General features: G+C 37.7%; 1 protein-coding gene across 1 annotated transcript in view; it reads right to left on the bottom strand.

Annotated features, from left to right (window-relative positions):
* Positions 1–18,353, bottom strand: part of LOC126285431 (cubilin-like) — a 1,398,426-nt gene that overhangs the window by 557,169 nt on the left and 822,904 nt on the right. Inside the window, exons 37-38 of the mRNA XM_049984811.1 lie at positions 12,333–12,560; positions 536–720 (exon numbers count right to left, since the gene is read on the bottom strand). Coding sequence (XP_049840768.1) covers positions 536–720; positions 12,333–12,560 — 413 coding nt within the window. The remainder of the gene's footprint in view (positions 1–535; positions 721–12,332; positions 12,561–18,353) is intronic.

Raw genomic sequence — 18,353 nt, 5'->3', positions numbered from 1 at the left:
GCTTATGAGAAATAAAGTAACATTCTCAGTTAATAGAGACTGAATACCTATATTTAATGCCTGGAAACGCTCATAGTCAAATTAATTCAATTGTATATAAGCAAAATAAAATGATCTAACATACTAGTGGGACCATCTAACCTACTAGTGGCCCCAATAAAACATTTTCAAGTTTTATGTAATGTTGTTATCAAGTATTTAATCTTTGAAAAACATAACAAATACATTCTTAACCCCTTAATATCTGAATAAATTTCTAAATGGCAAAAAAATGGAAAAGGAAAATTAAGTCACATTAGAGATACCTGAAACACACAGGTGATGGCATCACATTTCAGAAGCAGTGATAGCATCATACATAATATGCACCTACTAAAACTGGTGCTCAACTAGTTTCCTTTCCATTTATTGGTGTTGTATTGGCATAACGCAAATTCGTGACACTTGGTATTGAGGAGTTATAATTATTATAATGCTGATTTTACAAGAAACAGAATATAATAGGTTGTAAATAGCTGAAAAGAGAATAACTCACTCTCAAGAAGGAAAATAGACAATCACGAACATATAGCGGGATGAAGAAATTCTTGAAGGTCAGGGTAATAACATGGTTAAAGTCAACAGTGATTCTCCATCTGAATGTCCCATATTTTTTATATGGTAGTGGATATAATGGGGATGCCAGCTGTCCTGATTGTCCTTCCAAGTTATTGCCATGCACTGAAACACAAAAACAAGCAGCTAAAATGGTATACAGATGAGCTAGCTCCCACTAGGGAGGAGATGCTCAGACTGTACAGAATATATAAAAATTCTTGTAAACAAGGACCTGAGCTAGATAATACTTCTTATAGAACTTATGTAAAATGTAAAAAGCCTACACAGACAAACTGTTTTTCGCCAAGAAATGTGCATGTAAACATTACATTGAAAGTGCTTCCAACAAATGTAAAGCAGCATGGGACATCATTAACCAATATAATTCACAAATCCACACAGAAGAAGGAATGCTGGTCCCAGAAGAAGTAAATATTTACTTCCTAAACTCAGTGAGTGGGCTGAAAAACAAAATCAAGCAAAATGGTACTTGTGCACTGGATCATCTTGGTGCTGTGCCCATACAAGGTATACTTTCCACTGGAATGTTGTCACCCCAGAGGATATTGTAAAAGCAGTGGCAAGGTTCACCAACTCCAAAAGTATGGACTGTTATTGGTTCTATGACTATGTAATGAAAAAAATAATACACTTTATCTGTCAACCTCTTTCTTTCATTTTTAATATAATAATAATAATAATACTTATTCAACATCAAATAATCAAATACAATCCCTAGAAATAATACAGTTTCAGGACATCATACAGATTATTCTTCTGAATACGTCAGTTTATAAATTACAAACTAAAGATTTGTTTGTATTAATAAATTTTACATTTTGATGGATTTTACATTTGGTAGTATACAATCACGATATTACAAATATTGTTTTTATCAACATAATATTAGTTGTAGGTTACCTAAAACTATGAGGTTGACATACTTATGAAGCACTTTTCATACAGATATAATACTCGTCTAGGGAAAAAAAGGGTTTTCAATTAGAATTCTTTTTAGCTGATCTTTTAATTTGTTAGTAGGAAGGGTTGTGAGACTGTTTGGTAGGGCATTGGCTAGCTTCAGCCCAGCATGCAGTGCATTTTTTTCATATGAAGCTGTTCTGTGGCTATTTACATGGTATCTGAACTTTTGCCTTGTATCATACTGGTGCAGGTCACAGTTGAAATTTGGATTTATTGTTTTCACAAGCAATATAACTTTCAATATGTATACACCTATAATGGTAAGGACACCTAATTTTGTGAACAGATTCTGACATGATTCTCGAGGTTTGGCACCACAAATAATTCTGATAACTTTTTTCTGTAGTATTAATAATGTACTTAGGTTGGCTTGAATTGTTGCACCCCGTATTTCTACAGCATAGTTTAAGTTTGATGAGAATAGGTCATGATAAACAGTTTTTAGTACACACATGTCCTTACAATATTTGCTAATCATATTTATAGCAAACACATTCTTCGACAGCTTACATGCTAGGGAATCAATATGCATGTCCCATTTGAGGCTGTCCTGGATTGTAATTCCCAAGAACTTTGTACATTTTTCCTTTTTTACAATGTCATTTCCTATGGATAATTTCATGTCAAATTCTATTTGTTTCCTTGTGTTAAATTCCATCATTGCAGTCTTTGAAGCACTTACATTTAGATGGCTTTTATTAAAATACTTGACTATTTCATTAGTTACACTGTACCTCCAGACTCTCATAGTCTTTGTGTTTACACATTACTGATGTGTCATCTGCATACAATATTTTTGTACAGTTAGGAGAACAATACTGTATATCATTAACATAAATCAAGAAAAGAAGGGGTCCCAAGACAGAACCTTGAGGCACTCCATATCTGGTATCAGTAATTTTAGATTTGTAAGACCCACTGTTTGTTTTAAGCAAGACAAATTTTTTTCTATTGCTCATATACGATTTTATTAGCTCATAGCCAGTTCCTCTGATACCCAGGTTCCACAGCTTGTCAAGTAATATGGTGATGTTGACACAATCAAAAGCTTTTTCTAGATCAAGGAACACTCCATTTACATACTCCGTGTTCTCTATGGCCATTATTATTTTGTCTATCAATTGTGCTGCTGCTACTGATGTTGAGTTGTTTTTCATCAAGCCATTCTGATTTTCAAATATTAATTTGTGTTGACTCAGGAATGTCATTAGTATAGTATAAATAACTTTCTCAACTATCTTCAAAAATGCAGGATTTATCACATTTCTTGTGAATCGGGGTTACTTGTGCTGTCTTTATACTATCTGGGAAACAACCTGATGCAATTACATCATTTACTGCTGTGGCCATGGCATCAGATATGTTGTCTATGCATCTTTTCACTGTACTGCTAAACAATCCATCGTAGCATGCTGATTTTGTATTTCTTAATGACATTACTATGTTTTTGACTTCCTTGTTATTGGTTGGGGCCAAGTATAATGTTGGTTTGATTGGAATGCCCCTATATCTATGCTGAAGATTCTTAAAATGGTCATTGACAGATTTTCCAACAGAAGAAAAGTACTCATTAAAAACATTTGCAATCTGACATTGACATTTCATGATATGCCCTTTATGATTTATAGTAAAATCACTTGTTGATCTGTCCTTACAATCCCTAAAGCTATTTATTATTTTCCAAACAGTTACACCAGTGTTAGTAGAGTTTCTTAACATTGTGGCTACATACTTACTTTTAGTTTCTAGCAGAAGATCTTTATAGTAATCCTGATAGTTCTTAAATTCTACCTTTAGTCTATTATTATTGTTATTATTTATCATTGCATATTGGAAAAGTCTAAGTTTCTCTCTTGCTGTTTTTACTTCATGATTTATCCAGTTATTTTTTTAAATCTTTTTGCAGTTATTTACTCTAAAGGTCATTTCTGGGCATGAGACATTGAAGCAATAATAAAAATCTGATGAAAACTCACTGAAAGTAATGTTTTTTTTCACCCCATTGTAGGATTTTTAGCAAACTGTTGAAATCTTTAATATTGTCATCATTGGTCATTCTTTTTGTCACATATTGTTTCTTTTTTCTATTGACATGAAGATTTTCAGCTTCTATCAATACCTGTACTGCGCGTGGTGGTCAGAAATAGCAATCTTCAGAACTGATGCACTGCATGTAAAGTGGGACATGTTAGTTATAATGTTGACAATGCATGATTTTACACTATTGACCTCTCTAGTGGGCTTGTTTATCAGAAATTCTAAGTTAAATTGAGCTACATCTACATCTACATGACTACTCTGCAATCCACATTTAAGTGCTTGGCAGAGGGTTCATCGAACCACAATCATACTATCTCTCTACTATTCCACTCCCGAACAGCGAGCGGGAAAAACGAACACCTAAACCTTTCTGTTCGAGCTCTGATTTCTCTTATTTTATTTTGATGATCATTCCTACCTATGTAGGTTGGGCTCAACAAAATATTTTCGCATTCGGAAGAGAAAGTTGGCGACTGAAATTTCGTAAGAAGGTCTCGCCGCGACGAAAAACGTCTTTTCTGTAATGACTTCCATCCCAACTCGTGTATCATATCTGCCACACTCTCTCGCCTATAACGTGATAATACAAAACGAGCTGCCCTTTTTTGCACCCTTTCAATGTCCTCCGTCAATCCCACCTGGTAAGGATCCCACACCGCGCAGTAATATTCTAACAGAGGACGAACGAGTGTAGTGTAAGCTGTCTCTTTAATGGACTTGTTGCATCTTCTAAGTGTCCTGTTAATGAAACTCAACCTTTGGCTCGCCTTCCCGACAATATTATCTATGTGGTCCTTCCAACTGAAGTTGTTCGTAATTTTAACACCCAGGTACTTAGTTGAATTGACAGCCTTGAGAATTGTACTATTTATCAAGTATTCAAATTCCAAAGGATTTCTTTTGGAACTCTTGTGGAGCATCTCACACTTTTCGTTATTTAGTGTCAACTGCCACCTGACACACCATACAGCAATCTTTTCTAAATCGCTTTGCAACTGACACTGGTCTTCGGATGACCTTACTAGACGGTAAATTACAGCATCATCTGCGAACAATCTAAGAGAACTGCTCAGATTGTCACCCAGGTCATTTATATAGATCAGGAACAGCAGAGGTCCCAGGACGCTTCCCTGGGGAACACATGATATCACTTCAGTTTTACTCGATTTGCCGTCTATTACTACGAACTGCGATCTTCCTGACAGGAAATCACGAATCCAGTCGCACAACTGAGACGATACCCCATAGGCCCGCAGCTTGATTAGAAGTCACTTGTGAGGAACGGTGTCAAAAGCTTTCCGGAAATCTAGAAATACAGAGTCAACTTGAGATCCCCTGTCGATAGCGGCCATTACTTCGTGCGAATAAAGAGGTAGCTGCGTTGCACAAGAGCGATGTTTTCTGAAGCCTTGCTGATTACGTGTCAATGATATAGGTCTGTAGTTAAATGGATTACTCCTACTACCCATCTTGAACACTGGTGCGATCTGCGCAATTTTCCAATCTGTAGGTAAAGATCTATCGGTGAGCGAGTGGTTGTATATGAGTGCTAAGTAGGGAGCTATAATATCAGCGTAATCTGAAAGGAACCTAATCGGTATACAATCTGGACCTGAAGACTTGCCCGTATCAAGCGATTTGAGTTGCTTCGCAACCCCTAAGGTATCTACTTCTAAGAAACTCATGCTAGCAGATGTTCGTGTTTCAAATTCTGGAATATTCCATTTGTCTTCCCTGGTGAAGGAATTTCGGAAAACTGCGTTCAGTAACTCCACTTTAGCGGCACAGTCGTCGGTAACAGTACCATCGGCACTGCGCAGCGAAGGTATTGACTGCGTCTTGCTGCTTGTGTAATTTACATACAACCAGAATTTCTTCAGATTTTCTACCAAATTTCGAGACAATGTTTCGTTGTGGAACCTATTAAAGGCATCTCACATCGAAGTACGTGCCAAATTTCGCACGTCTGTAAATTTTAGCCTATCTTCGGGATTTTGCGTTCTTCTGAACTTCGCATGCTTTTTCCCTTGCCTCTGCAACAGCGTTCGGACCTTTTTTGTGTACCACGGGGGATCCGTTCCATCTCTTACCAATTTATGAGGTATGAATCTCTCAATTGCTGTTGCTACTATATCTTTGAGTTTGAGCCACATCTCGTCAACATTCGCATAGTCAGTTCGGAAGGTAGTATTAGCATTAGTGTTGTAGATACAGAGTCAATGGACAGCAAGACAATGTTTATATCTCCAGTTAGTATTATGTTAACCCAGCCATTTTTATTGCAGTGTTTACTGTCAATGTCAACAAGCAGCTCATTGAGAACATCAAAGAAACTATCTATGTTACCAGATGGAGGTCTGTATAGGCCTATAATAATTAAGTTCTCTTTCCCCCACTTATAATTAATTGCTGCTACTTCTATTACACCCTCAATGCTGAAAGCACTTACATCTATTACACTATAATTACTACCACTGGCTGCAAAGATAGCTACCCCACCACCATGTTTCTCTTTTCTACTGAAGGCAGAGCAAAAGATCATGGAAAGTGGCTTACATACACTAATTAGCTTATCTGTGTACCAGTGTTCACTTACAACTAAAACATCAGCGTTATCAATTGCTGCAATGGTATCCAACTCGTTGTGCTTATTGCCAAGACTTTGAAAGTTCTGCTGAATTAATTTGAAAGTGAGTGTGGATTGTTGAATGCTTGATGGACGTGTCACCCTACCAGAGCCACTTATACATTTAAGCCGAAAAAAGAAATATCAGTTGACAGAGTTGGTTTGGTATTTTTCACTATCCATTGATTCAAGTTGGTCTGTTTCCATGTACTGGGAGCCTGGGAAGAATCAGCTTTACCTCATGTTTTCAGCAGCCATTTGTCCAATGTCGTCTGTCTATACCCATTCCTCCAGTCTTCTTGTGTTGTGGAGCACTCATTCTTTGAATGTGTGTGTTTTGAGTATACGTTGTTCCTAGCATTTACAGCAATTTCACAAATAATGGATGCTAAGTGACTTTTCCATGCCGATTGAGGTGAAGGCCGTGAGTGGTGTAAAGATCTCTACTAAAATGTTGCATGTAAACCATTTGTATATTTGCATAACAGTTGCAAATTTCTGCATATTGACTGTTCGTATATGCTACTGCCCTCTTTACACACAAGAATTGAGGCAAGTCATACCTGTGTGGAATATTGAGAACAATGACGTTTGAGTCATTTAGATGGTTTAGACCAGATTTTAGGGCATTAACAGCATAAAAACTATCGTTGTGTGCGACGTCATTTGCACCACCGCATATTACAATGAAGTCTTCCTCCATTGTCTTTTGAGAGATATTGTTTACAGTTGAAAGCACTTGGTCAAGACGAGCACCAGGTTTAATAAAACCTGAAGCATTTACTTCAATGTTTACACTTTTTATTTCCCGTGCAAGGCCTCTAAGATGATTATTACCCGTTAAACATATGTTTATTCTTCTTGCTGCATTTGTGGTGTTAGTTAAATTAACTGTCGTCTTGAATGTTGAATTTACCTTGCTTCTGTTTACGAGTGACGGTTTTGGCTGGCGAGGTTCCACATTTTGCTTAATAACAGGCTTTTTCTTTCAGATGGTGCACAATTTGATCTTTTCTAGGTAGGCCTGCCGTTTTTTGGAGCATGGCAGGAGAATTTATTACTAAAGATGACGAAATTATTGTGCTGTGGTTAGCGTTACCAGTACACCCAGAATGTGTTGGAAAACTTGAAATGCCGACTGATTCTTCGGTCACTGTATACACTTTATTTCTGTCGAATTCACTTACGCCCTGCTCGGCGGTTTTTAGTTTTCTACGATCATTTTCAAGACATTTGAGTCTATCAGCTAACACTTTGTTTTCTGACAAGGATCTGCGCACAATTTCTTGCAACAAATTAATAGTTTCAACTAGTTTTGCTTAGTCAGGATGGACTCCACATGTTACACACTTGCAGTTTGATCTGGATGATTTTTCGCTGCGAGTTTCTTGCATTGCACTAGACTTGAAACTTTGCATTTAGGATCTGGAGTTTTTCCAGATTCACTCAAAACTGCTAAAGTGATACCAGTCTTTAAAAAGGGAGATAAGCATCTTCCCAAAAGCTATTGACCAGTTTCTATTGGCCAGTTTTTTCTAAAGTTTTTGAATATCTAATGTACATCCAACTAAATAACTATTTGCATATCAACATAGTAAAAATACCACTACTGCTGTCACTGAAGTTGTTAACCAGGTGTTAACTGCATTCAAACATAAGGATCTATTATCAGTTGTACATTGTGATCTTAGAAAAGCATTCGACTGCATAACATTTAACACCCTGCTTTCAAATCTGGAATTTTATGGCATACGCAAACCATCTTTAGATGTAATCAAATCATACTTAAGTAACAGGAGACAGTTTGTATCAACTAAAATTAGATGCTCCTCGCTGAAGAAGTTCAGACTGGAGTGCCTCAGGGCTTGGTCCTAGGTCCTTTTCTGTTCATCATTTCAATTAATAACTTACCTTACCATGTAGGAGCAAATTCAATTGCGTGTTATGCAGATGACACAACACTGCTCAATGTACACTATGACACAACAGAATTGCATCAGGTAACATGGGAAAAACTAGAAATAGTAATGAATTGGTTTTCTTCTAATGAACTTCTATTTAATCCTAATAAAACAAAAGAACTAATTCTGGCTTTAACTACAGCTGTTGAAAGCAAATTAGTAAAATTGTTAGGATTCCACATTGACTCAAAATTAAACTGGGAGGAACATATTAGCCATATCTGCAAGAGAATAGCAAGACTGTGTTATTTCATCTGGCAACTGACTGATGTAGTCACTGCTGAATATCTAAAGGTGGTATATTTTGGCCTGTTTCAGTCACACATTCCCTATGGCATATTGTTATGGGGACATTCTTGGTTTGTCAGTGAAATTGTGAAAAAAAAATGTAATCAGAATAATGAGCAATGTTAAGCCTAAGGAACACTGCCTGTGATATTAACTGTTGTGAATCTATACATCTACACAGTACTGCTTTATGTCAAAAGCAACTTAAATGAGTTTGAGACCAGATCGATCATGCACGCCCATAACACCAGAGGCAAACTGGATTTCGACATATCAAGACACAGACTCACAAAGACTGCAACCTCACACAAAATAATGAGTTTAAAACTCTTCAAGAAACTTCCAGCATCTGTTCGGTCACTGACAATTAATATTTTCAAATGTAAGATTTATGACTGGTTACTCAAACATCAATTTTATAAGATAACAGAATATTTTGAAACAATCATTGACATTAGTATATGAGAATATTCCTAAAAGACGTGGAATTAAATTGTAAAAACTTTACTGTAAAGTTATTGTTAATCGTATATTTAATGTTCAGACCTATTTTGCTATAAGTGGTCAATGGAGAATAAACTGAATACTGAAGACTGAAATAAATTTCCACTTTAATTAAGCTGTCACTAGCACATATTGAACACAACATTCACTAACACTGTATATTACCATCTCAGTAAATGACTTATGAGCAGTAAGACAGTGCAGAACTTACATTAATTACTACACTTAACAGATATGTGGTACACATTACACCCCTTGATCTTCCACAGACCACCCAATATTAAAATGTCAGACAAATATCTTTATATTAGGTCCAAAAATTAAAAAAGTATTTTTCATGCTCTTTCACAAAGCAATTTAGACGGCATGCTGAAGCATGGTATAAGTAAATGTAAGTGTGACACTGTGAAGTTGTAGTTATAGTAAGAATAACTGGGTGAAATTATTAGCAATGTTTATTTTAAAAGAGTAAAATGTACACAACAACAATGTGTAATATGTTAAATTCTATAATGCTCAATATGATCTTTGTTATGAAGAAGTCATTAAAGATTTCACAGAAGTCTTTCTTATCAGAGAACTGTCAGTGACTGATTTCTTAGTTCTGAGTTGTCAAAATATGGAAGACTTTGGGCTAGTAGTATTTTGTATCCAGCTACTGCCAACTTTGGCAATCAAGCAATGATGTGTACAACATACAAATTTAGACTTTTTCTGTGAATCTCGATGGGGTAGTCTTCTTGGGTTATCAGCCGAGTCAAGGCATCAGTTTGTGGCAATATTTCAACGACTCCTACTTGTCACTTTCAGCTGAAGTCGCCTGAAGATAACAAATAGGAAACTTGCTGGAACGTTGCCGCAAAATGAAGCCTTGACTTGGCTGTTAACCTGACAAGACTTCTTCATTGATATGTACAACAGCTCTGTATTAGCAATTATTGAATGCCATATTTCATTTAACTATACTGTGTTAGATATTTGTAATAAAATGTGTTGTAGATTTGTTTCTGGTCTGCTAAAAGTATCACTTATGACTCCTTGTCATGAAATAAAGCTCACTATCATCACTCAATGTACATGCATATTACAGAGAACAATGTACAAGTACAGTAGCTCCGCTGTATGATGCAGGTGGGCTCTTCTTCTTCCACATCTTTCCTTTCTCCGTAGTAGTCTGTGTGATGGGTGGAGCCTGCCCTATGTAACCTTCTACTAGTGCTCCAAAGAAACTGCAAGTATATCTTTTCAGATCCAACAGAACATTCTGCATTTTTGCAATTGTGAACCAAGTAATAACGATATTTTCTCAGATCCACCATTCGTACTCCTCTAGAAGCTGCACAGGATTATCTCAAAAGTCTTAACTCTCTGAATTCAGTTTGGAATTCTTGTGTTATGGTCTGGATAGACGTCTGCCTGTTACACATTACGACCCTCTTCAACTGTCGGAAGTCTCTGTCAGTCAACAGATGAGGTCAGCCTGTACGTTTTTCTACTGTACGTGTCCCTTCACACTTCCAATTCACTATCACATAGGAAACAGTGGTCCTAGGGATGTTTAGCTGCGTGGAAATCTCACATACAGATGCATGACATAAGTAACACCCGATCACCTGACCACATTCAAAGTCCATGAGTTCTGCGGAGTGTCCCAAATGACTACTGAGGTCAGTGATATAGAGTACCTGGCAGTAGGTGGCAGCACAATGCACCTAATATGAAAAACGTATGTTTATGGGGGTGTACAGGTACTTTTGATCACATAGTGTAGTTGCCTTCACCAAATCAGCTACCCACCAACCAAATCATCTATCTGCCAAAAGGAGTTGAGGATGTCCTTCAGAATCCTTGCAGTGTATGTCAATCATGCTGATATGTGGTATTATATGCTGCCAGTTGCATCCAGTGCACTTAACGGCTGCCGGCAGGGTTTCCTCCACATCATGGATGAGACCCCCCTGACAAATGTATCGAGTGCACATGGGCAGTCTTTCCTGGCTTGCCTGCTATTTTACTGAGGGGCTCCATCACCCACCCACCTAACGTTGGAGCTCCCAATGCAAAGCACTCCCACTCTCCACACTTGTCTGGACTGGGCAGGAAAATCAGCTGCTGGTCCCAGTAGGAGACACATCCTGTGCTGGCTCAGAACTACCATCAGAACTTGGTAGCAGTTGCTAAGTACCTGTTGCTAAGGTGTCGGGAGCCAGCCATGCGACCTGTTCCTTCTTTTACCTTCCACCCAGTGACATGTGAACCCACCACTGACTGCCAGCCCCTCTCAAATAGGGGCAGACCAGTCAGATGTTGTGTATCAGAAGATGCAGCAACAACCAGGTGACCAGGGTATTCTAATGGCACCAGCAGTGTTGCAGGTCTCGTCATCAGTGTCCCGATGTTGCCACAAATTTGAGCACTAGCAAGAGGCATGTCGACAATACCCAACACAGCTTCCAGCTGTTTATGGACAGCAGCAAATTCTCTTTGTGTCCACTCACAACAACGAGTCCCTAGCCAGATCATAGTGTGTAAAAATTAGATATAAGATCTCAAACGGTGCTACTGAGTTTGGAATGTATATAAAATATAACAAGGAGAATAAAGAAACACTAAAACCTGATCTGCATACTTTTCAATATATCCTGAGATGTCAAGATCTTAAACAGAAATAAATTTCTCTATTGAAGTGAATGAATCTACAGTTACCTGTTACTAGAAACTCTGCTTGCCCAAAAGTTACTGCATGAGATAAGTATGCAAACTAGAATGCTCTGTTCTAAACTATATACTATTTACTAGCATGAGATTTAGTGACATGATGTGGAGTTGCTAGCTGCTGGTAATTTATACTAGGAAGCTGCTTTACACAACGACACATACCAAGATTTACACAAAAATAAAAACTTAGAGTGATTTGCTAACCACTTATCTACACAGTAAAACACACAGGTATAGTTCACTTCCTTGCAGAAGCATATGAAATCAGAAATTAAAGTAAATTACTGTGTACCAGACAACTGTTGCTGCTGCTTGCACAGCTGGTGTGCCTGCTCAGCTTGGCATCTGCCATTACTCAAATCATTTCAAAAAGATACTTTGCAGGACTCCTCATTAAGACTCAGAAGTTTTTTTAATATGATCACAATTACTCTAGCATATTTCTGTTCTCCCTCACTTTCCCTGTTGCTAAAACTGACAGAAATATAGCACATTAGCTATAATATGTAGTCAGTGCAAGATGTAAGTTACATTTAAATAGTGTTATTTGAATGTAATACTCAGAAATGCATGGCAACATCACATGAATTCAAAGTAATATAAAATGCACATACACAGTTGATAAGATGCCACAAAGCCAGATCCTGATGGTCCAGATATCCCACTACGGAACTTCACCCAGATGCTGTGTGCAGCTGTCAGATTAGATGGTAGTGATGAGTCACTACAATATAAGCCCATAAGTGGACCACCACCATTTTCTCGGCGTACTTCAACGTAGTCTTCATCACAGTTACTACCACCAAGTGAGAACTGAGAGAATGTGATTACAGCACTATTTCCTGAAAAGTTGTTTGCCAGTGGCAATTAGTTAAGGGGTGTATACTGTTAATACATGATAAAGTAAAACTTGTTTACAGTTAATAATGATTTTTTATAATACTGTCCTTGATGTAAAGATATATTACTAACAAATACCACAAAATAGGTGTCGTCATATTTTTATACTATTTTCTACACTAAAATCCACAAAATTCTTTTGCAAGGTTATAAACATACACAGAAATCACTGTACTACAATGGACAAACATTCTTTATGTTCAAGCCAGATACTACTGTCCATGGTCAATGATAAGTAACAATTTAATTTAATACATAAAAGCAAAATATACTACAAGAAATACTATAGTCAATGCTTTATTTTTCTCTGATTTTATCTTGCTCTTTCTCCCTTTACAGTAAAAAAATTACTTTGAAGTTTTAAAAGAAATTCTATTTGTCAGTCACCAAACGGAGGAAAACTGGGCTAGCATTGTGATGGACTGGTGATTAATGAGAGAAATTATTCTGTATACACCAGTAGTAGAACTTAATATCTCCATGTCTGGAGTATTTGCGGACACAAATTTTAAGTTTGTAATCTAAATAAAGACCTTACAACTTCACAGTGGATGCACTCTTTCTCTGTCAATTATTGTAACCTGTAGATATGTCAGCTGTCTTTATGGGAACCAAATACAGTTCATTTTGCTGAAACTGGATGAGAATTAAGAATGAATTAGTATGCAATTTTGAAAGCATGTCAGTGCTGTCACTGGTCGACATATTGTTAGAGACAATGGTGGTAGTAAATTTAAACTCTCAATTAGAGACTGAAGGTCTGTCATTAACATACATTTCAAAGAATAGGAGATAAAGTAAAAAAAAATCCTGAAATGTTTAAAATGTTGCTGGAATGGCCAACTGGCTGCATGATAGTACTTCCAGTAACTTTTTGATCCATGAATGTATAAAGATAATACCAATATTTGCTTATTCAAGTAATAGAATATTTTTTTCCACATTCTGCAATTGTAATATGATAAACTGAACAATTACACACAGAAACTCTTTTCAATTATGTTTCATTGTAATCTACATTTAAATTCCGCAAACCACTCAACAGTGTGTGGCAGAGGGCACTTTACGTGCCACTGTCATTACCTCCCTTTTCTGTTCCAGTCGTGTATGGTTCATGGGAAGAACAACTGTCTGAAAACCTCCATGCGCACTCGAATCTCTCTGATTTTACATTCGTGATCTCCTTGGGAGGTATAAGTAGGGGGAAGCAATATATTTGACACCACATCCAGAAACGCACCCTCTCGAAACCTGTCGAGCAAGCTACACCGCGATGCAGACCACCTCTCTTGCAAAGTCTGGCACTTGAGTTTGCTAAACATCTCCATAACGCTATCATGGTTACCAAATAATGCTGTGACAAAACGCGTTGCTCTTCTTTGGATCTTCTCTATCTCCTCTGTCAACCCGATCTGGTACGGATCCCACACTGATGAGCAATTCTCAAGTATAGGTCGAACGAGTGTTTTGTAAGCCACCTCCTTTGTTGATGGACTACATTTTCTAAGGACTCTCCCAATGAATCTCAACCTGGTACCTGCCTTACCAACAATTAATTTTATATGATCACTCCACTTCAAATAGTTCTGCACGCATACTCCCAGATATTTTACAGAAGTAACTGCTACCAATGTCTGTTCTACTATCATATAACCATACAATAAAGGATTCTTCTTTCTATGTATTCGCAATACAATACATTTGTCTACGTTAAGGGTCAGTTGCCAGTCCCTGCACTAAGTGCCTATCTGCTGCAGATCTTCCTGCATTTCGCTACAATTTTCTAATGCTGCAACTTCTCTGTATACTACAGCATCATGCGCGAAAAGCCGCATGGAACTTCCAACATTATCTACTAGGTCATTTATATATATTGTGAAAAGCAATGGTCCCATAACACTTCCCTTTGGCATGCCAGAGGTTACTTTAATGTATGTAGACATCTCTCCATTGATAACAACATGCTGTGTTCTGTTTGCTAAAAACTCTTCAATCCAGCTACAGAGCTGGTCTGATACTTTGTTGGCTCTTACTTTGTTTATCAGGTGATAGTGCGGAACTGTATCGAATGCCTTCCGGAAGTCAAGGAAAATAGCATCTACCTGGGAGCCTGTATCTAATATTTTCTGGGTCTCATGAACAAATAAAGCAAGTTGGGTCTCACATGATCGCTGTTTCCTGAATCCATGTTGATTCATACAGAGTAGGTTCTGGGTTTCCAAAAATGACATGACACTTGAGCAAAAAACATGTTCTAAAATTCTACAACAGGTCGACGTTAGAGATATAGGTCTATAGTTTTGCGCATCTGCTCGATGACCCTTCCTGAAGACTGGGACTACCTGTGCTCTTTTCCAATCATTTGGATCCTTCCGTTCCTCTAGAGATTTGCGGTACACGGCTGTTAGAAGGGGGGGGCAAGTTCTTTTGCGTACTCTGTGTAGAATCGAATTGGTATCCCTTCAGGTCCAGTGAACTTTCCTCTGTTGAGTGATTCCAGTTGCTTTTCTATTCCTTGGACACTTATTTCGATGTCAGCCATTTTTTTGTTCGTGCGAGGATTTAGAGATGGAACTGCAGTGCGGTCTTCCTCTGTGAAACAGCTTTGGAAAAAAGTGTTTAGTATTTCAGCTTTACATGTGTCATCCTCTGTTTCAATGCCATCATCATCCTGGAGTGTCTGGATATGCTGTTTCAAGCAACTTACTGATTTAACGTAAGACCAGAACTTCCTAGGATTTTCTGTCAAGTCGGTACATAGAATTTTACTTTCGAATTCACTGAGCACTTCACGCTTAGCCCTCGTTACGCTAACTTTGACATCGTTTAGGTTCTGTTTGTCTGAGAGGTTTTGGCTGTGTTTAAACTTGCAGTGAAGCTCTCTTTGCTTTCGCAGTAGTTTCCTAACTTTGTTGTTGTACCACGGTGGGTTTTTCCCATCCCTCACAGTTTTACTCAGCACGTACCTGTCTAAAACGCATTTTATGATTGCCTTGAACTTTTTCCATAAACACTCAACATTGTCAGTGTTGGAACAGAAATTTTCATTTTGATCTGTTAGGTAGTCTGGAATCTGCCTTCTATTACTCTTGCTAAACAGATAAACCTTCCTCCCTTTTTTTTATATTCCTATTAACTTCCATATTCAGGGATGCTGCAACGGCCTTATGATCACTGATTCCCTTTTCTGCACATACAGAGTCGAAAAGTTCGAGTCTGTTTGTTATCAGTAGGTCCAAGACGTTATCTCCACAAGTTGGTTCTCTGTTTAATTGCTAGAGGTAATTTTCGGATAGTGCACTCAGTATAATGTCACTCGATGCTCTGTTCCTACCACCCGTCCTAAACGTCTGAGTGTCCCAGTTTATATCTGGTTAATTGAAATCTCCACCTAAGACTATAACATGCTGAGAAAATTTATGTGAAATGTATTCCAAATTTTCTCTCAGTTGTTCTGCCACTAACGCTGCTGAGTCGGGAGGTCAGTAAAAGGAGCCAATTATTAACCTAGCTTGGTTGTTGAGTGTAACCTCCACTCATAATAATTCACATGGATAATTAATTTGAGTTATGCCATGAAAAAATGTCCTGATTGTGGAAGTGTCTGGAATGCTTTTAAAATTATCATTGGCTTTCACATTCTGAATGCCTACTGAAGAGTGCAGTAGAGGAATGGAAAGACGATGAGTTATGCAGCTCTGCTGCAAATTTCAAATTTTAGAGTCTAATGATGTATTCATGGTAGGGTACTCTGAACTATAATTGACTGGAAAGTTAGGCAGAAGCTATCAGGGTGCAATCTGTGAAAATATATAAGCAATATAGAATGAAAAATTTGTTTTTAAGTGGTAAGCTGAAAATGCATTATAAGGATGCCAACAACATAAGTAAGAAACTTTATTTTGCTAAATCAAGCACCAAAGAGAAGATTTTATTTAAAATTAATAATTAATATACCTAATCATAAATGAAAGTGGAGTGTTTTTATTTGTTTAATTTGAATTTCACTGGGACTCAGGTTTCTGTTGTTAAACTGTCTGCTCTGTACCCTTATTTGTCACAGATAACCTAAGATATTTTTTTTTTCTTTTTTTTTTTGTTTTTACATGACTATACATTTTAATAATTCTTTATTATTGTTGAACATAGATTTGTAGTGTGAAGGATATTACAGTAAAATTTCAGGAAATTCATACTCATCTTTACCAGAACAACAATTGCAACATTTTTAGTGAAATAAGTTTATTAATTGGCTTCTACCTCTATGACTGGCCCCACTGAAAGATTTGCACAATGCACCCTCCTACTGCCACCCATTCCAGCCCTGTAACTGGCAAAATGTATACTATCAAGGGGAGAACCACCTGCCGGCCGCATTGGTCTCACGGTTCTAGGCGCGCATTCCGGAACCGTGCGACTGCTACCGTCGCAGGTTCGAATCCTGCCTCGAGCATGAATGTGTGTGATGTCCTTAGGTTAGTTAGGTTTAAGTAGTTATAAGTTCTAGGGGACTAATGACCACAACAGTTGAGTCCCATAGTGCTCAGAGCCATTTGAACCATTTTTGAGAACCACCTGTGAAACAACACGTCATATACCAGCTGTTATGTAAATACTGTTGGGCCTTCTACACTGGCATGACTACCCCCAAATTATCAATTAGGATCAATCGGAATAGGCAGAGGCAGTAGAGTGGCAACACACAATATCCTGCACAGAGCATGCTCTAAAACACGACAGTCGTGACCTCGGTACCTGTTTCACCACACGCGCCATCTGGATTCTTCCCCCAGACACCAGTTTTTCCGAGCTCCACAGATGGGAACTAGTGCTACAATATGTCCTTGGTTTTTGCCACCCACCTGGCCTTAAATACTCCATTTTAGTTTTCTATATCTTTAATTGTCTTACCGATCTATTTTTCACTGCCCTTCTCCCATCTCTGTTACATACAATGCACTTACCTTATTAACTCATGCACAATGTTTGAGCAGTAATCTCTGTCTTGCATATTGCCCTGCCTTCCATCTTTAAGCTCTTAGGTTTTCAAATCTCATCTGATGCAGTCCCCAACAATCAGTCTTTCCTTTTCACCCTGTGTGGTAATTCTCTCCTGACGCGTGGTTCTGTGTGACTTTCCCAAAATCTAACACTTTTCCTAGGCCTCTCCAGTCCTCTTCCTTCACCTCTCCTTGTTCCCCTTCAACCATTCTGCATGAAGAAGGAGCCACTGTCTCCGAAAACTTTCATGTTATGTGTGTGTTCTGACACCACTTGGTGAGTAGATGTTTTGTTTATCTATCTGATTAACTTATTGTATTTTTATTAGTATATATGCAAACAAAAGCAGACCTGTGAATAGAACTGGGCAGGTTCAATTTGTATGTATACGGGTAAAAATAATTTCTATGCATTCATATTTAAAATTATTAGTAATGCACTTAACATATTTATATCAATGAAAATGATCAATTATTTATAAAATAATATAAATTGATAGATAAAAAAACTACTCATCAAGCAGCAATAGGGGAATACACACACAAAAGGATTTAGCTTTTACAAGCTTTCAGAGCCACTGGGTCCTTCTTTTAGAAGAAGAGTTGAATGGGAAGGAAGAGGGTGAAGGAAGCGGACTGGAGAGGTTTAGGGAAAGGAGTACAATTCATAACAGTCTCCCAGAACCCCAGGTGAGAGGAGACTCACCAGATTGGATGAGAAGGGAAGATTGATTG

This window comes from Schistocerca gregaria, chromosome 8, assembly GCF_023897955.1.
Source record: "Schistocerca gregaria isolate iqSchGreg1 chromosome 8, iqSchGreg1.2, whole genome shotgun sequence".
Lineage (NCBI taxonomy): Eukaryota > Metazoa > Arthropoda > Insecta > Orthoptera > Acrididae > Schistocerca > Schistocerca gregaria.
Note: the sequence above shows the minus strand (reverse complement) of the source record. Positions and strands in the feature narration are given on the sequence as shown.